The sequence below is a fragment of the Camelus dromedarius genome, chromosome 12, assembly GCF_036321535.1.
Source record: "Camelus dromedarius isolate mCamDro1 chromosome 12, mCamDro1.pat, whole genome shotgun sequence".
In the NCBI taxonomy this organism is placed as follows: Eukaryota; Metazoa; Chordata; class Mammalia; order Artiodactyla; family Camelidae; genus Camelus; species Camelus dromedarius.
In genome coordinates this window covers 36,079,302-36,095,349 of record NC_087447.1, presented here as the reverse complement: position 1 = coordinate 36,095,349, position 16,048 = coordinate 36,079,302, and the positions used below count along the sequence as shown (strand labels likewise).

Genomic DNA, 16,048 nt, shown 5'->3' with positions numbered 1-16,048 from the left:
ATTTACAATAGCTAAAACATGGAAGTGATACAAGTATTCACCAACATATGAATGGATAGGCAAGCAAAATGAGGAAAATACATACAACAGAGTATTATTCAACCTAAAAAGGAAGAAAATTCTGCAATATGCTACTACGGATGAACCTTGAAAACAATATGCTAAGTGAAATAAGCCTGTCACAAAAAAAATACTATATGATTCCACTTATATGAAGTACTTAGAGTATTCAAAATCAGAGACAGGAAGTGTAATAGTGGTTGCCAGGGGCTAGGAGGAGGGGAAGATGGGGAGTTACTGCTTAATGGGTACAGAATATCAGTTTTACAAGATGAAAAGAATTATGGGGATGGAAAGTGGTGATGGTTGCACAGCAATGTATTTAATACCACTGAATCATACACTTTAAAATGGTTAAGATGGTAAATTTTGTTATATGGATTTTACCACGATTTAAAAAAAAAAAAACTAGCAATTACTGAGCACTTATTACTGTCAGAGTCTGCTGTAAGAAATTTAGTTATGTATGCATATATGCATGTATTATTTATTTCTCACAAAGCTCTAGCAGTAGGGCGCCATTATTATTATTATCCCCATTTTACAGATTAAAACATGAGGCACAGAGAAGTTAATTAACTCCAACAAGGTCACACAGCTCATATATTTAACAGTTAGGATTTCAACCTAGATAACCTAACTTCAGAACTACATGCTTAATCACTAGGCCATTCTACCTCACAATAGTCTCCTAAAACAAACAAAAAACTTTAGAACATGAGAAAAAACAGCATTGTGACCTTTGCAGGAGCAATGCTATACAAAATCTGTACTTTTGCTTGACCCAATAACCATCTTTTCTTAATTCTGTTTTTCATATTCTACTGATTAACATATCTTGAATCTCAGTGGCATTCCTACACATTTTTCATGAACTAGGTCCTTTAAAGCAAGTTATAAGTTTCAACTGACATTGGCAGAAATAGATTATAATAACTAATTCTCTAGTCATACATCTAGATAATAATAGAATAAAAAAAATTAAATGTTCTGAAGTAAAAAAACAGCTGGGCTGAAATGATTTCATATCGTACAGTAACGTTAACATGTTTTGTCTTCTCCACTTTTTCTGGAACCAAAAAAAAATTTTTTTTTTAATTTTACACCTACTCCCTCAACTGTTGCTCCCAATCCCTCCCTCCAACTGCAGTCAGACAACCTAAACATCAAGTCGTCTCTTTTCTCCACTGATCTTGCACAAACTTTTATGTGGCTTTCTATTTTATAATACAGTTATATGCACATACATCCTATCTCCCTCTTCTAACCCAAGTTCTTTAAGGATAAAGCCTGTTAATGGTTAATATTTGTAACCCTCACATTTTGTCCTTAAATATTTTTCAATGAACAAAAGAGATAAGTGATAAAATAAAAAACTGCTAATGTTATTATCTAATATAGGAAACAAAGAAGACGTTTGTGGGGGAAGATACTGAGTTTTATAGTAAATATTTTAGACTTAGAAATCCATGTAGATGTTTGGGTATCACCTAGAAATATTCTATTATAAAATATATTCTAGAGCTAAAGACACAGAATTGGTAATCATCCAATTTCTGCAACTATCATAAAATTCTACTCTGGAGCTAAAGACATAGAATTAGGAATCATCCAATTTCTGCAATTTTCTACAGGGAAACTTCTCTCTGCTAATTGCTGTCAGCATCCGTCAGGATCACTAAGAGAGCAATATCCCAACCTAAAGGATTCTGGATTCAAGCTCCATCAATAGGAGACAGTCTTTTTAGGAGGCTTAGGGATACCTAAGAGGCTGCACCCACTAGCATCATTTCTCTTGTTCCTGTTCTCTTTCTCTCTCTCTCTCTCTCTCCATATATATATACACACACATATACATACATACACACACAGAGGTATTTATAATAAGAAATTGACTCATGTGATCATAGATGCTGACAAGTCTCAAGATCTGCAGTTGACAAACTAGAGACCCAAGAGAACTGATGGTGTAGTTCTACATCTGAGTCTGGCAGGCCAAGGAAGATCCAATGTTTCAGTTTGAGTACACAGGCAGGAAAAACAGAAACAAAAACAAAGTTTCAACTCAAAGGGAGTCAAGTTGAAGGAATTCCCCCTTTTTGGTGGTAGGGTCAGCTTTTTTGTTCTATTCAGGCCTTCAACTGTTTGGACAAGGCCCATCCCATTAAGGAGAGCAATCTGTCTTTACTCAGTCTAACAATTCAAATATTAATCTCATCCAGAAGCACCCTTACAGACATACCCAAAATGTCTGACCGAATATCTGAGCACCTCATAGCCCAGTCAAACTGACACATAAAATTAATCATAACAGCATCTCAATCACAGATAGCCAAGGAGTCACACTGCTGCAAGAAGAGTCTAGACCAGTAGGTTTCAAACTCTGTATCTTGGAACCTCAAGAATAAAGCTCTGACCAAGAGAGAAAAGATGAAATATATTAAAGACAATGAAGGACAAAGTCTTACAGAAATGCCTATGTTTAGAAGCTAGAGAAGGAAAAGGAGTCAAAAATTAGAGGAAGAAAAGTATTAAGTAGATTTAACTAGGGCTACAGAAGAGAATTTTCAGAATAAGAATTCAGTTAATTGTTGCAAATGAAGCAAAAAGACTTACAGTGAATATGGTCACTAGACTGGCAATTAGTATTCATATTACCAGAAACAAGTTTCTGCAATATGATAGGAACAAGAGAGGATGATGAGAGACTAGAAAACCAGTAAGTACAAATTCTCTTTGAAAGAATAATGGTTGAAATACTTTGGGGAGAAAGGAACAAGAAAAGAGGTGAAAAAAGTTAAGTTTTGGAAAAAGGAAAGAACAGCTCTTCCCTCCAAGAAAGAAGAGGCAAATAAATCTGAGGTGGGCAAGTGCATACAAAAAAATGGCTTTGACCTCACTATTTTTAAAAGAAAGGTAATTGGAAGTCCTGGCCATAGCAATCAGACAAGAAAAAGAAAAGGAATCCAAATTGAAAAGGAAAAAGTAAAGCTGTCACTGTTTGCAGATGACATGATATGATATAGAAAAAAAAATCCTAGAGACACCAACAAAAAACTATTAGAATAAATGAATTCAGTAAAGTTGCAGGATTAATATAATTAATAAATTAATATACAGAAATTTCTTGCATTTCTATACACTGACAAAAACTAGCAGAAAGAGAAATTAAGGAAACAATCCCATTTACAACTCCAACAAAAAGAATAATATACCTAGGAATAAATCTAATCAATACAGGTAAAAGTCATGCTCTTGGAAAACTGTAAGACACTGATTAAAGAAACTGAAGACAACACAAATGGAAAGATACACTGTGCTCATGAAGTGGAAGAATTAATACTGTTCAAATGACCATACTACCCAAGGCAATCTACAGAGTCAATACAATCCTTATCAAAATACCAATGATATTTTTCACAGAATTAAAACAAATACTTCTAAACTGTGTATGGAAACACAAAAGATCCTCAACAGCCAAAACAATCCTGAGAAAGAAGCACAAAGCTGGAAGTATCATGCACCCTGACTTCAAACTACATTACAAAGCTACAGTAATCAAAACAGTATGGTACCAGCACCAAAAAAGACACATAGATCACTGGAACAGAACAGAGAGCCTAGAAATAAACTCACACTTTCACATGGTGAATTAATCTATGACAAAGGAGGCAATATATAAAGGTGAAAAGACAGCCTCTTCAATAAATGGTGTTTGTAAAACTGAACAGCCACATGAAAAAAGGACCAAACCAGACTACTTTCTCACATCATATATAAAAATAAATTCAAAATGGATTAAAGACTTAAATGCAAGACTTGAAACCATAAAACTCCTAGAAGAAAATAGGCAGTATGTGCTTTGACATTGGTTTTAGCAATTTTTTTTGGATGTCTCCCCTCAGGCAAGGGAAACAAAAGCAAAAATAAATAAATGGGACTACATTAAATTAAAAAGCTTTTGTACAGCAAAGGAAACACCAAAAAAATGAAAAGACAGCCTACTGAATGGGAGAAGATATCTGCAAATGATATACCTGATAAGGAGTTAATATTCAAAATATACAAAGAACTCATACAATTCAATGTCAAAAAAAACCCTGATTTTTAAAATGGGCATTTTATGAAGGAAGACATGCAGATGGCCACAGACACATGAAAAAGATGCTCAACATCACTAATCACCAGGGAAGTGCAAATCAAAACCACAGTGAGGTCTCATCTCACACCTAGAATGGCTATTATCAAAAAAAAAGACGACAAATAACAAGTGCTAGCAAGGATGTGGAGAAAAGGGAACCCTGGTGCACTGTTGGTAGGAATGTAAACTGGTATAGCCACTATGGAAAGCAGCATGGAGGTTCCTCAAAAAATTAAAAGTAGAACTACCATACAATCCAGCAATTCCACTTTTGGGTATTTTTCCAAAGAAAACAAAGACAGTAACTTGACAAGATATATACACCTCTGTGTTCACTGCAGTATTATTTACAATAGCCAAGATACGGAAGCAACCTAAGTGTTCAATGACAGATGAATGGATAATGATGTGGTATGTATCTACAATAGAATATTACTCAATCATAAAGAATGAAATCTCATTTGGGACAAAATGGATGAACCTAGAGGTTATTATGCTAAGTGAAATAAATCAGACAAGAGAAAGACAAATACCACATGATTTCACTTACATGTTGAACCTAAAAAACAAAACAAATATATATATTTGAACAACTATAACAAACAGAAACAGATTCATAGATACAGAGAGCATGGGGGAGGTGGGATGTATGAAATAGGTAATGAAGATTAAGAGGTACAAGCTTCCAGTTACTAAATAAATGAGTCACAGGGATGAAATGTACAGCATGGGGAATATAGTCAATAATATTGTAAGAACTTTGTCTAGTGACAGATGGTAACTAGACTTATCATGGTGATCATTTTGTAATGTACAGAAATACTGAATCACTGTATTATGTTGTGCACCTGGAACTAACAGTGTTGTAGGTCAATTATAATTTAATTTTAAAAAAGGGTAGTGAGGTCACCTATTAGAAGAGAGGTGGAAAGGGTAGATTAAGGATTAAGGAAAGTGGTGAAGGTTTGAAATAATTCATAAAAACTTAAGAGTACATACTCTATAATGCAGTTTTAACAATATTGGAAAGCTTTACACCTACACAAGTCCAAGGTTCATGCTATCTTACCCATGAAGTTAGATAGTATACCAAGTTTTCAAAGAACATATTTTAAGCATTGAATATAAACATATCATTTGCTATTCAGAACAAAGGTGGTTATTTCCTTATTTGAATTTTTTGAAAATTTTATAGACTTCAGTAAGCTATTCAAATAGTGTACTACATTCAGCTAGACAATGAAAATCATATTTTAGTGAAGTTTACTTCTTCTTTAAAACTAATGTTAGGAGGAAGGATACAGCTCAGTGGTATAGTGCATGCCTAGCATGTACGAGGTCCTGGGTTCAATTTCCAGTACCTCCACTAAAAATGAATAAAAAAATAAATAAACCTAATTACCTCCCCCCTAAAAAACAAACAAAAACTAATGTTAGACATTGTGCTAATGGAAATATAAATTTTTACAATGTTAATGTAATCAACTTTTAGAATCAACAGCCACAGAATTCTGCAAAACCATTATATGAAAATAATTTGATTCATTACTAAAACCTTTGAAATCTGCTCAAAGTAGCTAAAGTTACAGCTATTAACTAAAAGCATGATTTAAATTTAAATTGCCAGAAGACAGTTTTAAGTACTATGCCTTTTCCTGATCTTGGTCACAAAAATTTCAACTAAAGTATTTAGATTATTATTAACAAAAGACACTAGAAGGAAACAGGAAGTAAGACTGCTGAGCAAGAAAGAAAACACCCTTCAGAGTTTTTACCACAAAATGTAAAATTCTTACAGGAAATGAATACTTACGTAAAGTAATTATAAAAAATAGGCACTGCTATCTTATTTCCCAACAAAAAATATGAACCTTAGGGAAGAGTTTTTAAATAGAGATGAATGGTGTATGAAAAATTAAAAGTTCCAGGCCAATGTTTGTACCACAGACTTCCAAAGTCAGCTTATTATTAGTGCTCTGTTTACCTCCCCCTTTTGGCCTAAATCAAACCAAACTTTATCTTCCTGTACACAAAATGATTAAACCTTAGTGTTAATAAAGGGGCTTAAAATTCTTATTTGAATATAAAAATTCTTTTAGAGCACCTTAACAAGTGCACACCAAACCTCTGATTGAAAATTTCCAATAACTATGCATTAACTACATGTGAAGGATCATTACCAAATGGCTATTTATAAGTTCCTTTATTCATATTTAACTATAATACCTGCCTCTTTGAATTTTCTTCCCCATTAGTCCTTGTTCTACTTTTTGGAACAATAAATTTTAAAACTGAGTTACTAAATTAAATTTTTTCCTTTAACAGAGAATTTTAAGCTTTCTATAAAATATATTTTAACTTTTAGCATCTGTCACCACTTGTCTATTAAAATTCAGCAAAAAAGAGCTACTTAAGGTAGCACAAAGTAACACACTCAATATATTGAAAAATTTAATACAACACTATTTCATCTTTTTTAAAAGAATATCATGATTTTAAGGTACTCTACTCTGGTTTGAGAACCTATGTTCAAAACCCAAAACTTTAAAAAAAAAAAAAAAAAAAGTCCACTTTTTATCTTACATGGCAACTTTCCAAACTTTAAATATCATTCCTGAAAGGATCCTGGAAATCAACTAGCACAGCCAACTTTATCATAGATGAAGAAACTCACATTCAGAGTGTGACTTATCACCAGTATTATTCTCTTCTTCAGGCAAAGTATCTCCAGTCTTTTCAATAGCTCCTTTAACTAGATTCTAGATCCTTAACACTGTAGCCTTCTATTTGCAAGACACACACTGGTCTGGCAGTGGTCCTCCTCTTAGAATGTTGTGCTCCTCTTAGAATGTTGTGTTCAAACATAATTATTAGATGGGGTTTTAATAGAGCAGAGTATAATGGAATGTTCAAGAACTATACACCTCCTCAGCAATGCCACAGTTAGACTCCTCTAAGGAGCCAAAGCCACCTGAATTCAGACATTGTGCCATTTAGTAAAGTCTCTGACGTATACCTTAGTAATCTATCTCCACTCTAATTGATCAGCTGATCAAATCATGTTTGTTTTTGCTTACCTGGCTTTGACTCATGTCTCTCACAACCAATTTGCTTACTCCTTGATCATTCCCCCTATACTTTAAACAAAATATAAGAGCATGTTCCTGCTAAAACTCATCTTGCCCAGAGCCTAGTTAATTCCTAGCATCTGAGCAACTAGCAATTTCCTGTAACTCTCATGTGATCTGATTCCCCAGACCCTGCTAGGGGAATTTTTTTCTATCTTTAGAAAACTACCAGTCCTCATTAGTCCTACAAGATGCTTTCTGAAAACACCCCAAATAAGGAAAATAAAGATGGTGCTGTGAGAAATATTAAAAATGAGTAGGAAAAGATGTATACAAAGAGATAATAAAAGGGATGTAAATGAGTATTACAGCCCTGCCCCCACCAAAGGAAAAGGTGGAGAAAACATGAGTTGAATCAGAAGTAACCAGTCTAAACTACAGATTGCAAGAGGGAAAGCAGTGGTGTTTTATAGTGAAAGCACTGGCATTCTATGTTAGGAGTTTAAAGTTGCAAAGAAAATGAAGAAAATACTAATTGGAGATAAGTCACTTTCTGAATCTGAGTTTCTTCATCCATGAAACAAAAGTTAGTCAGATTAGATAACTATGGTTATCACCTTAATAACTCTAAAATATGAGTTCATTTAACTAACTACAATACCATTATTACATGAAAAAATTAATAATTCCTTAACTTCTTTACATCTCAGTTTCCTCAACTGTAAAACAGGTATGGTCGCTCTGGTCTCAAAGGATTTTTAGGAACTCTCTACCATCTCAGTGATTATAAAAAAAGAGTTCAGACTGAATATTTGCAGAATAGATAAAAAGCATGTAGCTCTTGGGTTCTGAGTTCCAGTCGTGGATCATTGGACAGTATATAATTCTGGTCAACCCACAAACTTCAGCTTGGTTAAGATGATAACCACAGTTCACCTGGAATGGTAATCTTAGCTCACCTGGAATACTCTGTTTCCCCTTAGTGGATAAATGATTTCCCAGTGCTGGGAAGGTCAGAATTTGACATATAGAGATAATGGAATAAACCAGATTCATTTATAAATATTTTATTAAATTCAAGATAATCTATGTATTATGGCTACAATGCATACATACATTGTGGAGGTGTCTAAGTGTATATATATGGAGGTGTGATGAAAGGGCAAGGTTATTTGAAAGCGACTTGGATGCTTACACTGCATTGCCTGGACAAACAGGGGCTCTGCCTTCTGCCAGTGGAAGGGCTGAGCCTAAACTCAGCTCGCTAAAGGACCAGGGGCTTGCTTCTTTTTCTCTGATAGCAGAGACTGCAACTTTCCATATCTCCTGAGATCTCCAGGTTCTAGGCAGTTGTCTTTCTCAAACAACTCCTATAAGCAGCTAACAGCCCTAATCTAGACTGCATGGTGTCAAACACCATGCCTTCATGCTAAATCCATAAAAAGGAGACCCACAGTTCGGGAGGGATCTCTCACTCGAACACTAACCCAAATGTGAATCCAACAGTAACATGGCCTGAGCAGGATGGTAGGATCAGGGAGACCAGTGCCTTCCTTTTTTCTTTAAAAAAAAAAAGGGGGGGGTAAAATACACAGAACATAAATCTGCCATTTTAACCTTTTAAAAATGTACAATTTGTTGGCTTTCAGTACATTCATAATGTTATGTGACCATCAATCACTACTATGGTAAGAACACTGAAATGTTCTAATTCCAGAACATTTTCATCATCCCCCGCCCCCCAAAAAATCCCCGTACCCATTAAGCAATCATTCCTCATTCCCTCCATCCCCTGGCAAACGCTAATCTGCTTTCTTTTTCTATGGATTTGCCTTTTCTGGACATATATAAATTGAATCATACACTTTTTGTGTGTCCAGCTTCTCTTATTCATAATGTTTTCAAGGGTCATCCATGTTGTAGCATATATCAGGACTTCATTCCTTTGTATGGGTGAAAAATGTCCCATTGTATGGACATAACACTTTTGCTTACCCATTTATCAGCTGATGGACATTTGGGTTGTTCCATTTTTTGGCTATTATGAATAAAACTGCTATGGACAATCCAATTTTTTAAATGGGCAAATGACTTTAAGACATTTTTTTTAGAAGGTACAGAAACAGCCAATAAGCATATGAAAAGATATCAAAATCATTAATCATCAGGGAAACGCATGTCAAAACTACAATGAGATACCACTTCACATCCATTAGAATGGCTATAATCCAAAAAAATGGAAAATAACAAGTGCTGACATGGATGTGGAAAAACTAGAACTCTCACACATCGCTGAGGGGAATGTAGAATGGTATAGTCACTATGAAAACAGCTTGATGTAGAATTAATTATCAGCAACTCCACTCCTAGGTATATCCCCCACTCCCTTTTTAAATTATTCTTGGCTTAAAGTTTTCCCTTCTCCTTTCAAATACTTTAGGAAACAATTGTTATTTTGTAAAAACAAAAACCACGACAAGATGACATGGAATAATTAGACAAAATAATCTGACATTATATTTATGATTCTAATTAAAAATGTGAAATTAACTTGTGATTTTTAGGTTGAAAGATGTTAAGAAATTTATAAACAGTATTGAAAAGCTTAAGAGAACTTAATAACATGTATTCCTTATGTGAGCTGTAGTTAAAATACATCTGGAAAATACTACACTGGTTAAGATTTTTCTGGATTCTGATCATGTCATCCAAAAAAATCTTCATCCTTTTTTCTTAACCTTCTTAATATCTGCTTCTCTCTCCCCAGACATCCAAAATGGCTTTTTAAAATCAACAATTCAACATAAATCCATCCAAACCATGCAATATTCGCTTCTCCTTCCCTAAATGATACTTGATTCTCAGTGCCTAAAGATAGCTAGGTGCTGATCTAATTAACTGAATGATAAAATTCACGTTAAGGTTGAGAATGAGCCTTAAACATTCCTAGAATCCACAATTATAAACGCAAAATACAAATCTTCAGTGGTGTACTACAAATGGAAAGGAAAAGTCTAAGCCCTGCTGCCTCTCTTCTGGGACAAGACATCCTGTCCCAGGCACCCTGACGTAATGTCTCCAGATAGTAAGACTCAGCAACTTTACCGCATAGACTGTAGTGCTGTTCTTCACTCTTATCAATATAGGTGTTAAAGAGGGTCCTTTAAACGGCTTTTCTCCCATCTCTCTGGGGTTTTCCTTCCTTCCTCCCTCATGGTTAGAACAACAAAACAGTAGACATGAGAACTTCTAAAATGGGGTTAAAAGCCAAAATTCCTTACCCTGAAAAATAAAGGCTATATGGAAGAGAAAGCAGGACCACATAAAATGAGTAGACACTGAGAGACAGATAAAAACTATCTTAAAATATCAGTGACAGTTGGATCCTTGTAGGTTTTTAAATGTATAATCCTAGAAAATACTAATAGCAAGCGATTTTTCGATTGGCCTAAACATTTAATCCTGTACCATATAATCTAGGATTCACACTATACTTAAGAATAAAGAAAATGATTCAAAATGAAAAATATTTCTTTTACCTAATAAATTATGTACACAAATACAAATTCTGTGTTATACTACTAGGTTTAAGACGTTAGTACGAAAAGACTATACCTGAGATATTTGGCCCTGGACTTTTGTGAGCTGAGTTGTTCGAATATTTAAAGACTGGCTTCTTGTTACTGTTGCCCCAGAAAGAGATTTTCCATTCAGCTTTCTTTCAAGGTGACAACTTGCTGGTGATCTCTCTTCAAGAAGAACAGCATCCCAAGGATCGTCTGCTAGCAAACCTGGTACATTTTTCTCTTCCTCATGGTCCAGTACCTCCACATTGTCCACCTTAGGCTTACTTAGAGGATCCAAGTCTAACCAGTCAAATTTACTGATATCTTCAGACTTTGGAGATACCTGAAGATTGCTGATTGTTGCTTTTGAATTTATCTCCAAATCAGTCCTTGCTTTTCCATTTTTTAAGAACTCTGATGTACTAGCTATTTTGTCAAACAGCTTTGCCATGTCAGGACTGACTACTGGACGATAGATAGGCAAGCTTCCTTGTGGATGAAAGGGTGTGGCGGGTGTCAAAGGATATGAAAAATATGGAGACTGTCCTGGAAGACTTAAATATATAGGTTCTGTGGATGGAAAAGTAGGCATTCTTGGATTGAAGCCATTTTGGAATGCAGTCTGTTTACTACTGTAACTTGACTGATAAATAGAAGGTAAAGTATAACTGGAAGGCCCAGATAATCCAGGTGGCCACTGTCCTCTCTGAACAGTAGGTCTAAGATAGAGCTGTGCTGAAAATGATGGGCTCAGAATAGGAGTAACTGGCAAAACAGGTGTTTTCCTAGTCTCAAAACTGTCATCCAGCAATAGTTTCTCAAGTTCAGCTTGGGTGAGTTTTTCTACATCAATATCTACTGCTCTTTTTTGGGTATCTGCTTCAGGAAACACCATGAGATCATAATCCTGTTTGTTATAAACTTGTGCTTTTTGTCTGGTGCTGTTTGACAACTCAAAGCCTCTCTGATTATCAGTCACTCGTCTGTCCTTTTGCAGTTTTGCTAAAGCCTCTGCTTCCATCTGTAATGCTTCTTCTTTGTCCACATCTTTTATTCTTGTTGGTTCCGGATGCGAAGATGAGCACTGCTTAAATCCACTGTTGCTGGATATCTGAGCCATGTCCACTTAAAGGACAAAACCTTCCCCAATCTATTTTTTTTCTTGTAGCTTCCAAAATAGCAAAACCTATACATAAAAATAAACATAACACTCAATTAGACTTTTAAAGCACAAGTTTATTTCATTTGTAACCTAGTTCATATGATTTAGGATTTAATGCCACTTACAAATACACCACTAAAATAAAATGAACAGTTGGGGTAAATCTGGGTTAAGGAACACTTTTAAAACATCTTATACACTGTTGGGTTAACAGAGATGTTTCTACATACATGACTTTACCCCATTCCCTGACCTAATAGGAAAGCTAACACAGTAAATGAACTCAAGCAGCTTTCACTTCATCTGTCACAATGGCTGCTATTAACCAGTGGCACTTCTGGCAGAATTCTTAGCATGAAAGGGCTTAAGTGCTAGTCACATATTTTCAAGAGTTCAGACAGGGTTTACTGTTACGCAAACAGCAAGTCAAAACAGTTTAAATCTTTTGCTATTTGTTAAATTGCTCAAAAGCAAATTAGCAATAAATTCAACACCTAGACAATACAATCAAGTAACTATTATTTTATCAAAACATCATATGAAAAACTGATTAAAGACTTGTAATAGTCCAGAAATTTTTACAAGGTATACTGTAACATATATTAGAAAAATAAGACAAAAGTGTTAAGTCTATAAGAAGCTGTAATGCTCTACTCAAAGGTCAAATTATGGCTGAATTTATCACTTCTATTTTGATTATATACAGTTAAATCAACAGCTAGTAATACTAAAATTTCTCCTTTTCAAATTGCTAAAATATCTATTCATAAACTAGAAGATAGTTTATTAAACTCTCTCATAGATCAGTTAATAAACATTTATATTCCTCTATTTAAAATAAACATTTAATTCACATCAAGATTATCCTATGAAGCAAGATGACCAATTAAAGGGTTAGTTATCTACTGTGTAACAAAGAACACATTTCCTGCTTCTAATCAATGATACAGGGATTAAATATGGGTTCTGTAGTCATACCACTTTGATTTATGAAGCTGTAAACCCTTGAACAAGTGAAAACTTTTCCATATGCCTTAGTTCACTAACTTTTAAAGTATGAAAAAGTACCTATCCCCTAAATTACAGAGGATTAAATGAAACAGTGTAACTTTAAGTGCCTATCAGTAACCTTAAGCATAAGCATTAAATGAATGGCATCTATTATTAATCTAATCTGGTTTGAGACAAATCTAGTTTGAATACCTGTTAATGCAAGAGAGCTCCTGTTTACATCCTTTTTTGTAATAGTGCTGATCTATAGTATGTGCTCAATAAATGCTTAATGAAAGGAGGTAGAGAAATGCTCAAAATAAAATCAAACTAATGTAACACAAATGAGAATCCTAAATGTTGAGGTAATACTAAATTTAAAAATTATTAATGATGAGGACATGAAGAAAGGGGTATTCAAGAAAAACTTTTTTTGCAATTCTTTTTACACAACTACAGTTGACTTTCTGAGGCATTTCACTGAAAAGTTATTCCAATTTTTCCCTTCTACTACCTAGTAGACTGCAAAACTAGGCATGGTGTACACTTAAAAGTTTGTACACTTCATTGCATGTAAACAATTTATCAAAAGAAAAAAACTACATACTGACTCTTGCTAAATATGCATGAAGTACCTAGAGGAAAATACTAATGTCTACAACTTATTTTGAAATGCATCCAAAAAATAAGAGAAATAACAGAGAAATGACAGATGGATAAGTACGTGATAAAGCAAGTACAGGAAAATGTTAATAGTAGAATCTAGGTGGTGGAATATAGGTATTCACTTTGAAATTCTTTCAATTTGGCCTCAAGACTGAAAATTTTCAGAATAAAATGTTGGATGGGGAGGAATGGGCACACATTCCTCCCATTCCAGTACACACTTCCCTTTGCAATGTGACTTTGTTGCTCCTCCCATAAACAGGTGTGTCTAGTTCTCTACTTGATCTGAGCTGGCCTTGTGACTTGCTTTGACCAACAGAATGTGAAAGAAGTGGCACTGTGGGAGTTCTAAGCCTATCATAAGAGGCCTTACTGCTTCATCTCTTCCTTTCCTGAGTGCAGTCACTGCCATGTGAATGCTCACAGAGGATAAGAGAGCACAAAGAGAGAGAGGTTCAGCCAACAGCCAGCATCAACCACCAAATATGTGAGTGCAGCCACCATCCTAGATCATCCATCCACAGCTGAGATGACCACAGTCACATGAGTGACCCATGGCAAGACCAGCAGAAGAAGCCACCCAGCCTGAATTCAAGCCAAACTGCTAACCTACAAAATCATTTTGGAATGATCTGTTACATAGCAACAGGCAACTGATAAACCTTTTCTTCTTACTTTTAGAAAACAAAACTGAAGTCATTTACCTCTTTAACAGCAAATTCGTTTTAACCTCCACAGTCACTGCCACTATCTTCCTTCACCTGGCCTCAGAGAATGAAGAGTTCCCTTTTTCCTTTCTAAAGATGCCTTTCCACTTATATCTTTAATCCCTGAATTTCCCTTCTTCATCAATGATTGCCTCTTTTGCATTATTAATTTCTCCCTTACTTGTTACCGCTCCTCTGCCATAAAAATGCTCAAGTTTTCTCCATACTGAGGGGAAAAAAATCTTAACATTCCCCTTTAGGCTCCAGCAGCTTTTATTTTAATTTTCTTCTTTCACTGCCAAACTTCTCAAATGAATGACCTAGAAAGTCTTTTCTTTACCCAGTCTGCCTTGGAAAACTCTACTTGTCCTTCAGGGCCCAATTCAAATACTGTCTCCTATCTGAAGCTTTTCTTAAGGAGCTTCTATCAGAATTCATTTTTTTTTTAAACTCAACTAAAGTTAATCATCTTTATTTTTGTAGATGTTATGCTGTTTTTGCCTACTCAGCATCCTTTCTTCTGGTAGTAGAATATATAACTTCCTTTTTGGAAACTATTTATCTCCCTTTTGTTCTACCTACTTCAAATTAGGTTGGACCATCCTTCTCCCTTCCCTCACCCTATCTCCACCCCCAACACCCCTGAAGATCCAAGTCTGGCCATCAGAGTTAACTACAGTATTTCTAGAACTATTTGGAAAGGAAGCTTATCATTGCAGTTGCCAAGCTGACTGGATGTAAGTCTGACACTGTTTTGTCTGTCTTTGCCACCACTTGACAGGATACCGCCTGAGAATGAATCCAAGCCAGAAGAAAACTAAGATAAATGAAATGAGGTGGATTCTAGATATTACATTAAACATGGATCCAACCCATGTGCAAGGCCAGTCTTTTCATTTATGTAAGCCAATAAATCCCCCTTCTTGCTTAAGCCAGTTTAAAATTATTTTCTGCCAATGAAAACCCAAGAGTATTTTTGATTTAACACAGAATCTGTAACCTGTATGTCTACCCAAAAGACTAGAATAAGCTTCTTTAGTGCAGAAGTCAACTTTGTTCATTTTTTTCCTCCACATTTAAAAGCATCCTGCTTAATAAATATGGAATTTAGTTGAATGAACATGTGTTTTACAAGAAGGAATGAGGGCTAGTAGAGTGTCTTAGAGAAGGGATTTCAGATGGCACAAGAGTACGGACATATGATGCGAGAAATGAATCAACTGTTATTACCTGTTACTGAACAACACAACACATTGACTATTTTTCACAAAATCAAGTGGATTAAAACAAAACATTTTCCTAAAAGATAAAGATAATGAACTGCAATTCATCTTCCACAAGCATAATGCTAATTTGTAATTTAAGTATTCTCCTGGCTACCATATTTTACTAATGATAGTGAAAGGGGGCAGGACCCTGTGGGCCTCCCTGATACAAATCCTTTCTGTTGTCCATTTCTCTTTTGTGGGAAGTAGGCTTCATGAAGCCTCCTTGACCTTCCCTGAGTTTCAAAGGGTAGATTCAAACAGTTGCTAGTCAGGGAAGGAAGGGAATGCAGTAACAAGGGAGGAACAGTCCTAGGGCAGGGTCCTGGTTCTTCCTCAAGGAATATACATAATAATAACTTTAATATCTTCTGCAGGAACTAAGCCTCCCAACACCTGCCTCTTGTTTATGGCTGAGCAGAA

At 35.1% G+C, this 16,048-nt stretch overlaps 1 protein-coding gene across 1 annotated transcript in view; it reads right to left on the bottom strand.

Moving 5' to 3' along the window:
- Positions 1 to 16,048, bottom strand: part of PIK3C2A (phosphatidylinositol-4-phosphate 3-kinase catalytic subunit type 2 alpha) — an 88,850-nt gene that overhangs the window by 55,116 nt on the left and 17,686 nt on the right. Inside the window, exon 2 of the mRNA XM_010977220.3 lies at positions 10,885 to 12,021. Coding sequence (XP_010975522.2) covers positions 10,885 to 11,955 — 1,071 coding nt within the window. The 5' untranslated portion in view covers positions 11,956 to 12,021. The remainder of the gene's footprint in view (positions 1 to 10,884; positions 12,022 to 16,048) is intronic.